The 19,800-nt window shown below is 33.7% G+C and overlaps 1 protein-coding gene across 4 annotated transcripts in view; it reads left to right on the top strand.

Annotated features, from left to right (window-relative positions):
* Positions 1 to 19,800, top strand: part of CDH18 (cadherin 18) — a 356,371-nt gene that overhangs the window by 237,039 nt on the left and 99,532 nt on the right. For all 4 annotated transcript variants that reach the window (XM_032136147.2, XM_032136148.2, XM_032136153.2 and 1 more), the window contains exon 5: positions 3,526 to 3,713. In XM_032136147.2, coding sequence (XP_031992038.1) covers positions 3,526 to 3,713 — 188 coding nt within the window. The remainder of the gene's footprint in view (positions 1 to 3,525; positions 3,714 to 19,800) is intronic.

Genomic DNA, 19,800 nt, shown 5'->3' with positions numbered 1-19,800 from the left:
TTTAACTCTACAAGTACAGTAAAATCCCTATCAAAATCCAAATGACATTTTTTACAGAGACAGCAAAGAACAATTCTAAAATATATGCGGAAAGACAAAGGCCTGGAAGAACCAAAACAATGTTGAAAAAGAAGAACAAAGCTGGAGGCATCACACTTGCTGATTTCAAAATATTTTAAAATGCTGCAGTAATTAAAATAGTATGGTAATGGCATACAGACAGATATGTGGGCCAGTGGAACAGAGTAGAGCCTCTAAATAAATCCAGACATAGGTAGCAAAATCATCTTCAACAAGGTTGCTAAGAATACACAATGAGAAAAGGATAGTCTCTTTAAAAACAGGCCGGGCGAGGTGGCTCATTCCTGTAATCCCAGCACTTTGGAAGGCAGACACAGGCGGATCACGAGGTCAGGAGTTCAAGACCAGTCTGGCCAACATAGTGAAACCCTGTCTCTACTAAAAATACAAAAAATTAGCTGCGTGTGGTGGTGTGGGCCTGTAATCACAGCTACTCTGGAGGCTGAGGCAGAATAATCCTGTGAAGCCGGGAGGCAGAGCTTGCAGTGAGCCAAGATGCACTATTCCACTCCAGCCAGTGTGAGACTCCGTGTCAAAAAACAAAACCAAACCAAACAAACAAACATGCAGTGAAAACTCAATATCTATATACAGAAGAACGAAAATGGCTTCTTTTTGTACATCATACACAAACACCAATTCAAACTGGATTAACAAGTTAAACATAAAATCTGAAACTGCACAACTCTTAAAAGAAAAAAATAGGGGTAAAGCTTTATGACGTTAGTCTTGATAATGATTAATCTGATATGACCCGCAAATCCCAGGCAATAATAACAAAAATAGACAAATGGTTCTATATCAAGTTATAAATTTTTAACGCAACAAAGGAAACAATCTACAGAGTGAAAAGCAGCCTATGAAGTGGAGTAAAATATTTGCAAGCCATGTCTGCTAAAAGGCTTATTTCCAAAATAAAACTCCTACAACTCAATAATAAAAAGAAAGGAGAAGAAGGAGAAGAAGGAGGAGGAGGAGGAGAAGGAGGAGGAAGGAGGAAAAGGAGGAGAAGGAGGAGGAAGAAGGGGAGGGGGAGTGGGTGAAGGAGGAGAAGGAGGAGGAAGAAGGGGCGGGGAGTGGGTGAAGGAGAAGGGGAAGGGGAGACGGAGGTGGAAGAGAAAGGGAGGAGGAGAGGGAGAAGGAGAAGAAGAAGGAAGGAAAAAAAATCATCAATAACCTGATTTAAAAATGGGCCTAGGACCTGAATAGCTGTTTCTCTAAAGAACACATACAAATGGACAATAGGTACATATAAAGATGCTCAATGTCACCAGTCATCATGGAAATGCAAATCAAAACTATAGTATGATAACACCTCATACCTGTCAGGATGGCTATTTATGAAAAAAGCCAATGACAGAAAAGTATTGTTGAGGATGTGAAGACATGTGAACCCTTGCACACTGTTGGTAGAAATGTGAACTTGTGTAGCATCTACAGAATATAGTATAAAGATTCCTCAAAAATTAAAAGTAAAATTACTATATGACCTAATGACCACACTTCTGAGTATTTATTTAAAAAATCGAAATCAGGATTACAAATAAATATTAGCATTCCTATGTTTATTGCAGCACTATTCACAATAGCTAAGATGTGGAAACAATCTAAATGTCCATAGACAGAGAATGTAGAGAAAAACGTGGTTTATCATTCAATGGAATAGTATTTAGCCTTAAAAAAAGACGTCTTGCAATATGCAGCAACATGGATGAATACTGAGGAGAGTAGACTGAATGAAATCAACCAGTCACTTAAGGGCAAATATAGTACTGCATATTTCAATTAGATGAGGTATCTGAAATAGTAAAATTCATACAATCAGAGAATGGAGTGGTTGTTACCAGGGACTAGGGAAGGTGAATGAGGAGTTGCTAATCAACAAATATAAAATTTTCATTATGCAAAATGAGTCAGTCCTAAAGATCTGCTAAAAAACAGTGTCTAAGAATAGCAATGCTGTGTTGTGTAGAAATTTGTTTATAGGATGGATCTCATATTAAGTGTTCTTATCACAATAATAAAAAGTAGTATTTTCAACATTCACTAGATTAGACTTTTGTTTTCAGTATCATACCACTAATGACAAGTGATTGTCTCACTGAAATTATTTTTTAGGGATTGTGCATTCACTTATCTATATAGTCTAACTATATCCTTGTATAGCATTGAATCGCTATTAATTTAATCTTGATAGAAATTATTTTATCAAATTACATTTTAATTCAAGATTCCTGGGCTTCTGTTATTTATAATGTTTTGAATTTTCTATAATAAATTGCTCTAATAAGCTTTTTTAACTTGTCAATAAAACAATTATTAAAAACATGTTCATTATGCTTCTTAATATAAGCACTATAGAAGCGGTTCCATTCGACATTTAATATCAGGACAAACTTTGGAAAAATGATATTTGTACCTAGTAGACAATAAGAGTATAAAATTAACAGTGCTTTAAAATTGTTAGCATCTATCTAATCTGTCTGTCTATCTATCCATCTGTCTAATTAGCTACTTGTGTACATATACTCTTCTATTTGGATTGTATGAAATCTCGTTAATTCTTCTTCTAGTAATTACAATTTTATATTGATTAAAAATTGAATATTAACTTGTCTGTTGAATACTACCACAGGGGAGTTCTAAGAATAAATTGGTTTTAAACACTTAGAGGACAACAGTCACCACTGCTGTATATAAAATATCAATGTCTTCACCTAAAATATTAGGTGTCAGAATTAATGCTAATTCACAAATGCTGTGTAATTTTCTGTAGCCATTTACTTTCTCATACTTCAACTCTGTAATCGATTTTTAAAAATTTTAATAACTTTATGTTATTTAAAACTTTATTATGAAGCCACCTCAAATCCTTTTTAGAAGCTGATAGGGAATTTATGGTAAAGAAATATATAAATACATTCACTTTCTCCGACATGACTGTATATCTCACTATACTTGATAAAAATAATTATCTATATTCACAAATAGGGTATGGCATTTTATCTTGTTTTTCTGTTGAATTCCACATTTCCACACTTTTTGTTTCCACACTTTTATATTTGAACTTCATATGTTACAATGAGGGAAAGAATAAATTGGGATTACACTAATACTTGACTAATTCAGTTTGGGTTCAAAATCAGAATGAAAACTTGACCTCTCCTCTAATTGTCTGTAGCTTAAGGGTTTAGAGCTAATAAAATATTTCATATTCAAATATATAAATTCTTTTCATGCAAAGTATTTTACATACCGTTTAAAGTTTATATAAATCTAGTATTTATGAAATAGTCTACTTTTAAAATCTAAAAAAGTCCATTTGATGCCTTACCTAGTATAATGTTCATTTGAATATGTGCTCTAAATATTTATTGTCTTTTTCTTGTAAGATTATTTCATGAACATTGTATTTAAATACGTTTAATATGAAATGTCTTCCAGAACACTATCAGCTATATGTTCCTGAGTCAGCTCAAGTCGGTTCAGCTGTTGGGAAAATCAAGGCAAATGATGCGGACACTGGCTCAAATGCTGACATGACCTACTCCATCATAAATGGTGACGGCATGGGAATATTCTCAATCTCCACCGACAAAGAGACCAGAGAAGGGATCCTTTCTTTAAAGAAGGTAAAAAGAACATACTTTTTGTGATTCAGGCAACTCACTCATCTTTTCCTGAATGGAAATTTGGCAGAGGTATGAATAATCCATGCCGTCAGGCCATTAAAATGATACAATATTGTCACTTTGAGATATACTTACATTTTAATTACTGTTTGTCGACTGTTTAGATCTTTTCTTAAGAAAATATATTTTGCTAAGGTGGGAAGATCTGATGTAGACTACACTAACAATGTTGCTCTCCATCTTTCTTCGTTTTGTCTCTGCTCTAATCTTCCTGAAATGTCCCAATGATAATAGTCCAGAAATAAATAAAAGTAATTTCAATGAAGTGCAAAGAATCAAAGCATCATCATAATAAAGCTATGGTGATTCTGTTATAGCCAGAGAGGATGACCAAGGGGGCTGAGATATTTGCCATTTTAAAATGTACTCCAGGTGATTCTACAGTAGAACTATTTAGATAACAGGCTGAGATATTTTATTCTAATGTGCCTACTGTAGATGTTGACGTGAGCCTGTCTGTCTATCTATCTATCTATCTATCTATCTATCTATCTATCTATCTGTCTGTCTAGCTACTTGTATACATATACTTTTCTATTTGGATTGTATGAAATCTCATTAATTCTTCTTTAGTAATTTTAATTTTATATTGATTTAAAATCGAATATTAACTTGTCTGTTGAATACTACCATGGGGAAGTTCTAAGAATAACCTGATTTTAAACACCTAGAGAATAATAATCACCACTGGTATATATAAAATATCAATGTCTTCACCTAAAATATTTTCTCATTGTAATTTTTTTTTCTCAAATTGTCAAACCTAGGTCAAGGTGATAATGAAAAGAGACAATTTGCATATCTTTATTTAACAAATGTATTTATTTTGAGTTCCTTCAATGTGTCAGTTGCTATGTTCCACACAAGCTATGCAAAGAATAAAAAGGATAAGTCTGGAGCAAAGGCAGACTCAGCCCCTACCTGCACACAGCTTCTAATCTATGGACATGGACAGACATTAATCAAATATCACATACATTCCTAGATCAATAATATGTTTTCTATGAAGAAGAGTTATATAGTGCTACAGGGGAAAAATCTAGAATATTTAATCCTTTCTGGTATTCAGCAATAGTTAGAGAATTGAAAGAAGCCTAGGAGTGAGTTAGGTATAGACGGTAAGGATGACTATTTCAGGAAGACAGAAAATGTACCAAGTGCCTGAGGTGAGTGAAACATGGCACATTTAAGGTATCAAAATAATGTGACTGAATCCAGAGTAGAGGGAATGAGGAATGCAGTCAGTGGGTACAAGAGCACACAAGGCCTTGCTGAATTTTGCCAAATGGAAAGCCATTGAAGAGATGTAAGAAAGAAGTGACTAGGTCTAATTTGATGCCAAGATTTCTGATTGCTGAATTAAGCAACATGATGCCAAGGCTGTGTGTTAACTTATCACTGCATTCCCAAATCTGGCATTTTTTTTCTGACACAGAGTTGGCATTCAATAAATATTAGAGTAATTAATGGATGAGGATGTGGATACAAAGGTGAGAAGAAGATTGCCTGCTTTTCATTTTATGGGTGGCTTCTTTACTTAAAATAATTCAGGTAAACTGGATTAATTTTTTTCTAAAAGATTAATCTGACAACGAATTGTTTAAGAAACAAGCATGAAAACAAAGGAAATACAATCTTGGAGGAAGTCTTCAAATAATAGGAGAGAATGTTGGCATTGAATATTCCCAAGGGATGCTGTTCAGGAGGTAGCTAGTCATCAAAAAAGTGAACTGTTCTAGAAATTTAAAACAATTTTGGATTATAAACATTAATTGGATTTGGCTAAAGGAAGTACAGTTGATTGACTGGGTGATTATCATTAGCAGGTTGTATTTCATCAACTTTAGAGTAAGTGTCATGCGGCAACGAGGAGAATGTATATTCTGTTGTTTTGGGGTGGAGAGTTCTATAGGTAACTATCAGAATCTACTAAATAGATATCTTCTAGAGCCAGAGCTGAGTTCAGGTCCTAAATATCTTTATTACTTTTCTGTCTTGATGATCTGTCTCTTATTGTCAGTGAGGTTTTAAACTCTCCCGCTATTATTGTGTGGGAGTCTAAGTCTCTTTGAAGGTCTCTAAGAGATTGCTGTATGAAGCTGGGTACTCCTGTATTGAGTCCATATATATTTAGTGTAGTTACTTCTTGTTAAATTGAACCCTTTACCATTATGTAATTCTCTTTTATTGTCTTTTTCGATTTTTTTTGCTTTAAAGTCTGTTCTGTCAGAAACTAGGATTGCAACCCCAGCTTTTTCCTGTTTTCCATTTGCCTGGTAAATTTTTCTTCATCCCTTTATGAGCCTGTGAGTGTCTTTGCACATGAGATGGGTCTTTTGAAAACAGCATGCCAATGGGTCTTGGCTCTTTGTCCAGCTTGCCACTCTGTGTCTTTTCATTGGGGCATTTAGCCTATTTACATTTAAGGTTAGTATTGTTATGAGTGGATACAATCCAGTCATTATGACGCTAGCTGGTTATTTTGCACAGTTGTTTATATGGTTGCTTCATAGTGTCACTGGTCTGTGTATTTCAGTGTGTTTTTTAGGCCGATAACAAGTTTTTCTTTCCCTATTTAATACTTCCTTCAGAAGCTCTTGTAAGGCAGATATGGTGGTAATGAATTCCCTCAGCATTTATTTGTCTGGAAAGGATTTTATTTCTCCTTCACTTATAAAGCTTCTGGCCAGGGCAATCAGGCAAGAGAAAAAAAATAAAGAGTATTAGATAGGAAGAGAGGAAATCAAATTTTCTTTGTTTGCAGATGACATAACCCTATATCTAGGAAACTTCCTCATCTCAGCCCAAAAGCTACTTAAGCTGGTAAGCAACTTCAGCAGAGTCTCAGGATACAACATCAACATGCAAAAATCACTAGCATTCCTATACACCAACAATAGGCAAGCCTAAAATAAATCGTGAATGAACTCTCATTCACAATCGCCACAAAAAGAGTAACATACCTAGCAATATGGCTAACAAGGGAAGCAAAGGACCTATTCAAGAAGAACTACAAACCACTGCTCAAAGAATCAGAGATGACAGAAACAAATGAAAAAACATCCCATGCTCATGGATAGGAAGAATCAATATCATGAAAATGGCCATACTGCCCAAAGCAATCTATAGATTCAGTGCTATTTCCATGAAACTGTCATTAACATTCTTCACAGAATTAGAAAAAAATAATTTAAAATTTATATGAAACCAAAAAGCCTGAATAGCCAAGGCAATCCTAAGCAAAAAGAAAGCTGGAGGCATTATGCTATCTGACTTCAAACTATACTACAGTGCTACAGTAACCAAAACAACATGGTACTGGTACAAAAAAAAAAAAAAAAGACACACAGACCAATGGAAAACAATACAAAACCCAGACATAAGACTGCATACCTACCACTATCTGATCTTTGACAAACCTGACAAAAACAAGCAACGGAGAAAGGATTCCCTATTTAATAAATTGTGCTGGGACAATTGGCTAGCCATATGCAGAAAATCGAAACTGACCCCCCTCCTTATACTACATACAAAAATCAATTCGACATGCATTGAAGACTTAAATGTAAAACCCAAAACTATAAAAATCCTAGAAGAAAAACCTAGGTAATACCTTTCAGGACATAGGCACAGGCAAAGATACCATGACAAAGAGGCCTAAACAATTGCAACAAAAGCTAAAACTGACAAAGAAGATCTATTAGGTTGGTGCAAAAGTAATTGCAGGTTTTGGCATTTATTTTAATGGCAACATCACAATTACTTTTGCACCAACCTAATAATTAAACTAAATAGCTTCTGCACAGTAAAAGAAACTAGCAACAGGTTAAACAACAACCTACAGAATGGGAGAAGATTTTTGTAATCTATGCATCTGACAAAGCTCTAATATCCAGCATCTATAAGTATCTTAAATATATTTTCAAGAAAAAAAAACCTCATTAAAAAGTGGACAAAGGACATAAACAGACAGACACTTCCCAAAAGAAGACATTTATGCAGCCAACAAACATAGGAAAAAAAGCTCAAGATCACTGATCATTAGAGAAATGCAAATCTAAACCACAATGTGATACCATCTCACACCAGTCAGAATGGCTTTTATTAAAAAGTCAAATACAACAGATGCTAACGAGGTTGTGGAGAAAAAGGAATGCTTTTACACTGTTGGTAGAAGTGTAAATTAGTTCAACCATTCTGGAAGACAGTGTGGCAATTCCTCAAAGACCTAGAGGCAGAAATACCATTTGATCCAGCAATCCCTTTACTGGGTATATACCCAAAGGAATATAATTCATTCTATTATACGTCTATGTTTATTGCAGGACTATTCACAATAGTAAAGACATGGAATCAACCTAAATGTCCATCAATGATAGACTAGGTAAAGATAATGTGGTGCATATACACCATGCAATATTATGCAGCAATAAAAAGGAACTAGATTAGTGTCCTTTGTAGGGACATAGATAGAGCTGAAGGCCATTATTTAGGCAAACTAATGTGGGAACAGAAAACCAAATACAACGTGCTGTGACTTATAAGTGGGAGCTAAATAATGAGAATACACGGACGCATGGGGGGAACAACACACTGGGGTCTATAGGAGTAGGGGGTGGGAGAAGGGAGAGGGTCAGGAAGTATAGGCAAGGGATGCTGGGCTTAATACATAGGTGATGGGTTGATCTGTGTGGCAGACCACCATGGCACATGTTTACCTATGTAACAAACCTGCATATCCTGCACATGTGCCACTGAACTTAAAATAAAAGTTGGAAGTAAAAAAATAAGATAAAATGCCTTTAAGAAGAAAAAAATAGTAGCAGCAACTAATACTTGTTAGAGTATTTCCTCTGTATCAAGACAGACATTGCAATGTCTTTATTGAGTTAATATACCCATAATTGTCCTTTTAATTCTTACTGTGACATTTTGGAAAAGAGAGTGTTATTATCCCCACTTTATAGCTAAAGAAACTGAATCACAAAGCGATAAAAATAGTGCCCAAGTAGAAAGTTGACAGAAAACTGAACTGGGGTGTCTGTCTTCAGAGTCTGAACACTTACTCATGTTATATATTCAGATGGAAGACATGTGATTATTCTTTGCTACAATGGAGAGAGAAACTAATTGTGATGTGGTGGAGAGAGAATGGGAATCAAAAATATGGTAGGAAAAAATAGAAAAACACTGTCTTCTTGGAGAAGGTTAGTACCTATGTGGTGGAGAAAGATTATAAAGCAAATAAACCAAGAACATAATGAAATAAATGTTTTAATTTTAAGCTGGGAGACAAGAGTGTTTCTATGCATAGGGATAAAAAGCTCAATACAGACAAGACATCAAGGATACTGATGTAGTGTAGGGATACTGAAGAGAGGATAAGTAATTTAAAAGGATTCATTGTGGATAGAGATGAACCTCAAAAGAATCTGAATCACAAGTGCAAGGAGACAACCTAAGATAGTATGCCTCCATGTCCGAGGTTACCATAGGACAGAAGGTAGAAGCAAATGACTGTGGGTAAGTTTGCAATGATGTAGCGAGGATGTGTGTGGGTGCAGTGGTGGCATTCCTGTGTATTAAGTCCTATTGTCTTTATAAAATAGAAAACAACTTCATATTGGCAAAAAGTGAAAGTAGCAGTGGATGGTTTGATTACACACGTAATCTGAAGTATAACTATCAATTGTAGAATTAAGGACAATGCACATATCTTACCACCTTACATGGCTACAATTAATTAGAGGTCTGAAAAACAAAGGTAAAATTATATATGTTAATGTGTGTGCACATATTTAATTATTAATAGTTCATTCTATTTGGTGCATATACACACAATGCATATTTTCAAGATCAGAATTGTTTCAATTCTGTAAATGGTGATGATGTACTAAAAATATTCTTGACATTTAATAAGTTCAAATTGTCTTTCACTTTTTTCCTTGAATTTTTTTTTTGGAGATAGAGTCTTGCTCTTGTCACCCAGGCTGGAGTGCAGGGGTGCAATCTCGACTCACTGCCACCTCCGTCCCTGGTGCCCAAGTGATTTTTCCACTTCAGTCTCCCTGATAGCTAGGACCACAGGTGAGCACCTACGCCTGGCGATTTTTTCTTTTTTCTTTTTCTTTTTCTTTTATTTTTTTTTTGTATTTTTAGTAGAAATGGGGCCTCACCATGTTGACCAGGCTGGTCTCCAACTCCTGAGCCCAAACGATCTGCCAGCTTCCGCCTCCCAAACTGCTGGGATTACAGGTGTGAGCCACTGCACCTGGCCTCCCTTGAACATATTTTTTAATGTAGTCTAGATTTCCTCTGAGGTATGTACATGTTGCATTCATGTAATTTTTTGATACTTCTGATTAGGATTGTCAATCTCAGAGTTATTTAATTGCTGTATGTTTTAGGGCATAAATAATTACAATTTGAAAAACCTATATACCTCAGTGGATTTTAACCTTGAAGAGATACTCATTCAGATGGCAGAAAAAAGATAAAACAGTTCTTAAAACCTATTCCTTATTTAATCTCTAAGGCAGTTCACTTTAGCCAGCTAGGCAGAACAGCTAATCTCCTCACAGATAGAAATCAGCACTGCTCTATAAATCCGCCAGCAGGACCGTTTGCACGTTCCTGTCTGTATCATTCCTTCATCAGAAAATTGCCAAATTGAATTCACTGGTACATGGTGTGGTACATTGTAAATACACTTTGATAACTTTCATTCATTGTTTAATGAAGCCTGGCTGGGTGGAAAGGGGAAAAAAGGTAAGGATGAATGCAATTGGAGGTACTCTCTTTCCTCTGACATAAACCTCTTGTAGCTAGAGATGTGCTTCTCCTTAGCAGCCTTTCTCAAAGTCTCTTCTTATATGGCTCCTATTTGCACACTTTACTGAAGTGGATCCAAATATTATGTTTTCTTTAGGTTTCTGATTCTATTTGGCCTTCTGATTTTCAGCAAATACTGTTGTGTTGTCATTCCCTTCTAACTAATTCAACTGTAAATACAATGCAAATTAACTTAAGCCAAAAAATTTTAAACTTGTCCTTCAAGTCAACAAAGGGTGCTTGAAGATATAAGCTTACTGTAAAATGAAATATAAATCTTAATCTTGTCATTTAGGAGATCTATGACATTATCTCAACTCTTTGAAGCCTCAGTTTTCTTATTTAAGCAGTTTACAGGGTGATTATGGAAAACATGAAACGAGGTGAAAATTGTGCTCTAAGCTATGTCTGGCTAATAATTACTACTACCTCAGTAATGACTACCATCTAATACTACCTCAATACTTCTTTTTCCTTGCCTTCTTTTCTTCCTATTTTTGCACCAGTTTTTAATTATACTTCCAGACCAATCCATGTGATGATTTTGCTGCCATCTTTGTTTCATGTTGTTTGATTTAACTGGAAGCAAACTAAGAATGAAATACCGTGTGTATATTACAACACAGTGTACATACTATCTTCATGTTTCTTGGCAATCAACTTCCTCTTCCTGCTTCTTCAAGAGAAGAATTTTTTTAAGTTTACATTAAATATCGTATTTGTAGTACAACATTTTCAGGTATATTTCAGTCATAAATATAATTTGGATTATCTTTTTGGTTTCACTTATCAAAATATGCATTTCTATAACTTCTCAATGTAGAAAACCTATCAGTTTTATCTTCCTCTTAAAGTTGTTGCTTCTGATAGGATAAGATTTTTCAAAAATTAATTTACTGTGAATGTACTGATAATTTTCCTGAGTGTGTATCTATGTGTACTACAAGTGTATCCCTGCCTATAGGAGGCATAAAACACTTTCATAACCAAGTACTGTGTATTTTTAAGATTTCCATACCCCACCAGGGGTAAAAGATTTTTAAACCCTTTTATTTAACACATGATTTAAGATGGGTCATAAGAGTAAACACTAAAAGTTATAAATTTGTTTTTTAAAGTTTAAGTAAATTATAAGATAAAAACATGAAATATGTTCAGCTACAACCATACTAGGTTTATTCTACATACTATCTTTCTGGTCTTTTAGTGGATTGTGTTTATTGAGGATTACATTGTCATTCCTTTCACTTGCATTTAGTAACAGAATAAGGATCGAATGTTGTTTACTAACAGATTTTAACATTTTTAGACTTTGAACCACAAAGAGTAATAAATAAGTCATCCCAATCCATGGTGAATAATCACACACAGGCAAACACATGATCACACACTGTAAATAAGAACAGTAGATTTCTAATTCTAATGGACTGCTTACAAAATATGAACATTCCTTAGGGATTTCATTATCAAAAAAAACTCAACTAAGTTTCTGTTTTATATTCTTATAAGGTTCTAAAGTCTGAAAAGTTATTCTTTTCAGCCACAGCCGATAGAGAGAGGAATCCAAGCTTCAATTCAGTAATATCTATTACTCGATTTTGGATGACTTTGATACAGAAATGCTATTGGGTAAATTATTTTTCATGCTGTTCATCTATAGGCATAATGATGAGCCTGGAGTAATAAATCGTTTGAAACATCATTGAAAGTTAATTGATTGTTTTGACACATATATTCCTAAAATACAGTTTAGTGCAGTATTTGGAAACTAATGATCTGTTGAAACATCTTGATGAATTAAGCTATATATATGCATGGGCTGTTGGTAAGTTTGTATATGTGTGGATATATTTCATTATTTTATTTATGTCATAGATACACATACACATGCACACATATGCACAAAACACATAGATATACATATACACACATATATGAGCTTGTGTATTATTATATATAAATAATAATAAGCATACTTTCTATATAATATAATGTATACTTAAGCTATTTGAAATGAAAGATCTTTGCATTTATTTGTCCAGTGTTCAAATGACAGAAAGCAAACATATAATATTTATTTGTATCAATGTCCTTAGAATTATACACAATGAATAAGAATTGCTTTCTTCTGTATAGAGAAATATATGATGAGAAAGCTTATGCATATACTCCAGTTTCCACAGACTGTCCATCATCCAGGCCAGACCTCTGACAAGGGCCACAAAGCATATTGTAATACAAGAACCTAGCTGGAGAAACCCTGCTTAAATTCGTACAATTTTTCCTGTGTTTTGACAAAATACCATAATATGTTAAATACTTCTCCAGAAAACAAAAAATTAATAATGATATCAGTCACTATTGCTGGTCTAGACCATTTTATATAATGATTAAGATGACAATTTTATGTATGAAAATGTTGATAAGGACCCTGTCTACCCAATCTTGGAACTAAAATCTAGATTCTGGTGCAGCATAGGAATCAGACAAAGAAGAGGTCATCAAGAGTGTCTTCTCTTATTACTTAGGAGAATAGAATTTTAGAACCTCTTTAAACTCTAAGAATAATTGACTCATATGGCAACTTGGCTAAACAGTATTTTCAATATCCTTGTATTTATAATGGTTATATAGTTCCAGAGAAGAATATAATAGGGAGATTTAAGGAATAATAGAAGTGATTAATGAGAAACAATTAAAAAGTCCTGAATATGTAAATCTGGCAGGGAAATGATTGATGGAAAAACGATAACTAACTACAGTAATATGAAATGGATTAATATTAGAGGAGAAAGTACTACTTTACAAGTTAGAATGAGCAATGATATGTACAAGTAATTAGTAGGAGTTACAGGATGAAATTAGGAAACTAAAATTTAAAATGAAAATCAGTGTCAACTCATTGACAGTGAGCTGTTAAATTAGGATATAGAGCAGTAGCTAAAGAAAAGTAAGAGAAGCCCAGTTGCCTGGGGAAGTAAAAAATTGTGCCAGAATACACACTTCTAGCAAGGGCTGAGAAGATAAACAATTTTATCAATAGCATTTTAGTTTCTTAACTTATGGACCTGTGAATTAAAGAAATTACAAAGGTACTCAGAGTTCTAGTAGTTAGATTTAGTGAACTTATCAGTTCATTTTTAACTTAATAATAAATACTTGAAAAGATGATGATGCAGGTCTCATTTAATGGTGAAGATAGTATATTCCACAGAACATTTTGTTTATCTTTATCATCAAAATGAAACATTATATTACACTACTTATTTGCTATTTAGATTTCCACCAGGATAACATAGTGCTTAAGGACACAACTTACACTTACACACTTCCTCTGCCTGAGTTTAAATCCCAAGTATATCACTTACAGACTGTTGTCCATAAGGAATTTCTTAACTTTCCTATGCCTTCGTTTCCTCATTTGTAGATGGGAACAATTATATCTCACAGAGGTGTTGTGAAGGTTAAATAAATTAATATATGTTAATTGTTTAGGGCATAGGTCGGTGTTAAGTATTATATTTCAAAAATAATATTAAATTTTTTATCCATCAAATCTAAACCATGTAATAGCACCTTTCTGTACTCTGAAAACAGCTGTATTTGAGATGGAGAAAGAGCTATTAATCAAATTCCATGTGCTAGGAATTATTTTAGATACATGAACTATGAAATGAATTAGATAATATTCTTTATCTTAGGGAAAGCTGGGTAGACATGATATATTGTTATAATACAAGATGTCAGCCCATACCAACTGTAAATGATACAAGTTTGCGTTAATTGTTATGAGTTTAGAAATTAAAAAGAACCAACTTTTCAAAGATGGGAAGGGATAAGTGAAATATTTACATGGGAAATTATTTTTAAACATGTGTGGACTTTGGATACTCAAGAAAATAAATTCAGCCAAAGGTTTTATATCCACCCACATTGTCCTTCAAGCATGGAAATTACAGCCCAAAATCTTTGGACATTACAATATGCTGATTACCTTAGTTTGATTATTACACATTGTATACATATGTCAATAGTTTACATTTTATCCCATACCCCATAAATACGTATATTGTGTCATTAAAAATAAAATGAAACTAAAACAATATTCTGACTGCATGGAATAATCTACCTAAATATTAGTTAGCACCTTTAATTGGGATCAATGTAAAATTCTGTATTTAGAAACAATAAATAATTATATTTCTTGGGGGTGTGAAATGAAAGATATTTTCTTGGGAAGTAATGTATCTTACCAAGAAATACTTATGGGTACTAATGGGTAATGACAGGCAGGAACACTGACTGTGATTAACATCAGCATCAGGGTAGTTTATCAGAAAGTAAACATATGCCTTAAAAACTGTAGAAACAATACCTCTTTTCCTAAGAAAAAAAGATTGTAAGTTAAAAAAAAAATTTTATTAGTAATAACTAAGAAGGAAAAAATATAAGTCCAAGCTAATAAGTCAAATATTACATCTATAAGCATTACTAAGAGTACAAAAGTAAACAAAAATTAAAAGTTACAAATATTTAAGTGAAATGGGAGGAGATGGAAACAGTCTATTTTATTTTAATTGCTGTTTATTGTATGGTGATAACACAATATTATCTAAATTTATAAGAATGGAGGTAGTCACTAGAAAAAAAATAAACAAAAATAGAACTTCACACAAGGAAACCAGATGTATCTAAAACAAAAAAAAATAAGATTATAATAAAAATCCACATACATAAAAAGGGAAGTAAGAGATACGATTTCAGCGCCCACAATGATGGGATCCAAACTGAAATAATAAAAAGAAGGAACAGAAAACACTTTACGATCCTAAAGTGAGCCATTCACTGTGAGTATGAATCTCTCTGTTGCATGTTATTCACCAACATTCACAAAGAAGAAATCACAATATATACAAAGAGCTATGTCTATAAACAGAATGGTAGAGGGTTATAGCTCACAAATTTCAGTCCATGATAGATAAAGTACTTTAAAATGTGAATAATCAAATAATGTAATTAATAAGGAGGTTGATATATTTAATAAATCATTCTCTGCATTCTGATGCTATATCATTTAATTCAAGTGCCTATAGAATATTTAGTGACTACGTATTAGTCTTCAAGACTATCTCATTAAAGGACTCAAGGTTAAAATAGTACAAATAAAATGCTCCTTTCCAAATACAACTAAAAATTAGTGAAAAACATCAGAAAATAAATAATGACCTTGATCTGAAAATGTGTTAACTGCAACAACCACAACCTTCTACTTTAGGAATTCTCAAACCACAGAAAAAGAAAGGCACAACAAATTGCAGAATTTCTAGGAAAAAACTATAATAAGAAAGAACATAGATGGAAATTATGGGATACAAATTAAGTGCTTCTGAAAGTATACTTGTAATTCTAAACATATCAAAGACATAGACTAAAAAGAATAATATTAGATGAATTAAATATGTAACTAATAACGGAGAATAAAAGAAGAAAATGAATAAAGAATAGTAAACAAAAATATAGATTCAAACCTGATTTTTTGGAAGGAAAGTTTAAAAAAATAAACCTAAACTAATCTTATTAAGATACATGAAAGATAGAAAATAAGCAGCTTGAAAACATTATAACAATATTTTCTTAATTCTACACACACTAATATGAAGGATTTTGAGGGAAGGTTGCTAAAAGCAACTTCAAGGAAACAGAAAACACACATAAACTGATTTCTAAATAAGAAAATGAGAAGCTTGGGAATTTTCCCTAAATATATCAGACCCAATAATTCACTAAGGAATTCTATCAAACCTGAAAGAGCACATAACTGCAATTCTATTTGAAGCTTTCAACACACTGAAAAGAAAGAAAATTTCTACTATATTTCTATATAAAGCAGACAAATTTACATTCATTTCCTAGGAATGCTCTTACAAATGACCATCAACTGAGGAACTCGAGAAACCAGTGTGCTGTCTCACAGTCCTGGAGGCCTGAAGTCTGGAACCAGGAGTGGATGGGACTGCACTTCCTCTCTCCTTGGTAAACTCTAAGGACCTGTCCATTCCTCGCCTCTTCCAGCTTCTGAAGGCTCCAGTTGTTCCTCAGCTCATGGCCACATCGCTCCTTTCTCTGCCTCTGTGGTCGTATGACCTCATCACATTTTCTCTGCCAAATCTCCCTTGGCCACTCTTATAAGGACCCTTGTCATAAAATTTAACACCTACCTAAATAATGGAGGATTATCACCTCTTATAGTTTACTATATAAGTTAATTGCATGATCTGCCATATTCATATTTGTTGCAGGGTTGCCATTAGGCCACTATAGCCTGTCTCCACAAAAGCCATGTCCTTCCCATGTGTACAGTAGTATTTACCCCATCCCAACATCCCTAAAATATCAATTTATTACAAAATCAATTCTAAGTCCAAAACCTTATCTATTTATGATCAGGTCAACATTTCTAAACTCATCGTCTCAATCTAAATCTCATTATCTTAATCAGGTGTGGGTGAAACTCTAGATAGTTTGAATCCTAGGACAAAAATCTTCATCTGTGGACCTGTGAAATTAGAAAACAAATTATCCTTATCTAAAATACAATGGTAGGAGAGGCATAAGATAACAGTTATAGACACTGACATTCCAACAGGGGGAAAATGGAAGAAATAAAAAAGTCACAAGTTCCAAATACGTTTAAAACCCAGCAGGGAAAATTTCATTAGGTTTCTTTTTTTTATAAGTTTTATTTAATATTTAATTGACAAATAATTATATATATTTATGATGTACAATGTGATTGGTACATATCTGTTACATCAAATATTTTTCATTTACTTGTGATGAGAACATTTAAAATTCTCTCTTTGAGATATTTTGAAAGGTACAATGCATTATTATTAACTATAACCACTGTGCTGTATATGGAACACCAGAACTGATTCCTCCTACCTAACTGTAACATTGTACACATTAACCAATGTTTCCCCTTTTCCTACTCACCTCTCTATTCCTAGCCTCTGGTAACCACCATTCTACTTTCTGCTTAAATGAGTTGAACTTTTAGATTCCATATCTAACTAAGATCATGTGGTACTTGTCTGTCTGTGTCTGGCTTATTTCACTAAACACAATATTCTCTACGTTCACACATGTTGTTACAAATGACAGAGCTTTTTTCTAAATAACAGACTAAATAGTATTCCACTGTGTATCTACACCACAATTTTTAAAAATCCTTTGATTCGTTGATGAATACTTTTTTTTTTTCCGTATCTTGTCTAATGTGAGTAATGCTGCAATTAATATAAGGGTGCATCCATGTCTTTGGGATACTGATGTCAATTCCGTTGGCTATATACCCAGTCAGGAGATTGCTGGATCCTATGGGAATTCTACTTTTGGTTTTTTGAGGAACCTTCGTACTTTTTTCCAAAATGGCTGTACTAATTTACAACACCACAATACTGTGTTTCCTTGTCTCCACATCCTTGCCAATACTTGTTATCATTTGTGTTTTTGATGATAGCCACTGTAAAAGGCATGAGATGATATTTCACTGTGGTTTTAATTTGCACTTTTCTGATGTTTAGAGATACTGAGGAATTTTTCATATATATGTCGCTCAGTTGTATGTCATCTTTTGAGAAATGTCTATTAAGTGTTTTGCCCATTTTTAGAATAGAGTGATTTGTATTTTTTTTGTTGAGTAGTTTGAATTCCTTCATTATTTTGGATATTGGCCCTTATCTGATGTATGATTTTCAAATATTTTCTTCAAATCATGTATTATCTCTTCACTCTATTACTTGATTTCTTTGCTCTGAAGAAGCTCTTTAGTTTGATCATTCCCACTTGTCTATTTTTGCTTACTTTGCCTATTTTTTTGAGTTATAGAGAAGTAATCTCAGCCTAGAACAATGTCATGAAGGTTTCCCCTCAATGTCTTCTTCTAATAGATTTATTGTTTTAGGTCTTACGTTGTCTGTAATCCATTTTGAGTTGATTCTTGTACGGCTCAATACTTTGCTCTCTGAGTCTGTAGCTCTGCTTGCCACTGCCCCTACATTGTGCATAAAGTACCCAAAGTCTTCCATGTTTCCTCTGAAAGAAATCTTTATCATCTGTAACTGCAAAGTTATGATTTCTGGACATTAAACCTGGAGTTTCATCCTGCAAGTGGTTGAATTACAATATAAATTGAGTGTCCAATCATGTAGGGGTCTCTTTCTTCTGGGGCAGGCTAGGGCAGCCACAAAAACTGAAAAAAGTGAGGAATAGATTGTCTAGAGTTCCCAGAGAGAGTGTGGTTCTGCCACATTTCTGACTTAGTGACTTCGGAACTTCAAGGGAATTTCTGTTGTTACAACCCAACCTGTTTGTGGCAATTTGTTATGTCATCCCTACGAAACTAATATAGTAGGATTAACAGAAAATAATAAGCCAATACAAATATTAAGCAACATTAAGCAGCTTCATTTCTCAGCACCCACAGGACAATTCTAAGCACCATTCCAGTAAAACAAAACAAACTGCAAATGGGATGATTCCAGGAATGCTCAGATAGTTGAGGGATAGACAAATAATTATGCTAGACTGAACCATGTGTAATTATCTTTTGTATATGTCATCATACATTTTTGATATCAACAATTTCATATGAGTAAAAGCTAACTTTTAAAAAATTTAAAGGACAGGAGTTGCGAATACATACCCATGTTATACTTGCTGGTAGTTTCTCTCTTCCCTACCAAGTGAGTTTGATACGAACCACCATCATCACCATGGTGAATGTTGCAATTCATATGCATGCATGCATTGTGCATCCTAATTAGCATTGTCAAATAAAGTACAGGACATCTAATTACATTCTAATTTTAAATAAATAACCAATTAATTTTTCTACAACTATGTTTCTTGTGATAATTGACAATTAATATACTAAAAACCCTACAGTTTATCCTAAATTTAAATTTAATTGGGCATCCAGTAGTTTAAATGATTGAATGTGGCAACACTGAAAATAGCACTCATTAAATATGAGCATCAATGATATGCTTTGTTTTTTGTTTTGTTTTGTTTCGTTTTGTTTTTTGTCTCACTCTGTCACCCAGGCTGGAGTGCAGTGGCATGATCTCAGCTCACCGCAACCTCCGCCTCCTGGGTTCAAGCGATTCTCCTGCCTCAGCCTCCCGAGTAGCTG

The sequence above is a fragment of the Hylobates moloch genome, unplaced genomic scaffold, assembly GCF_009828535.3.
Source record: "Hylobates moloch isolate HMO894 unplaced genomic scaffold, HMol_V3 SCAFFOLD_17, whole genome shotgun sequence".
NCBI lineage: Eukaryota > Metazoa > Chordata > Mammalia > Primates > Hylobatidae > Hylobates > Hylobates moloch.
This window is presented reverse-complemented; position numbering and strand designations above follow the sequence as displayed.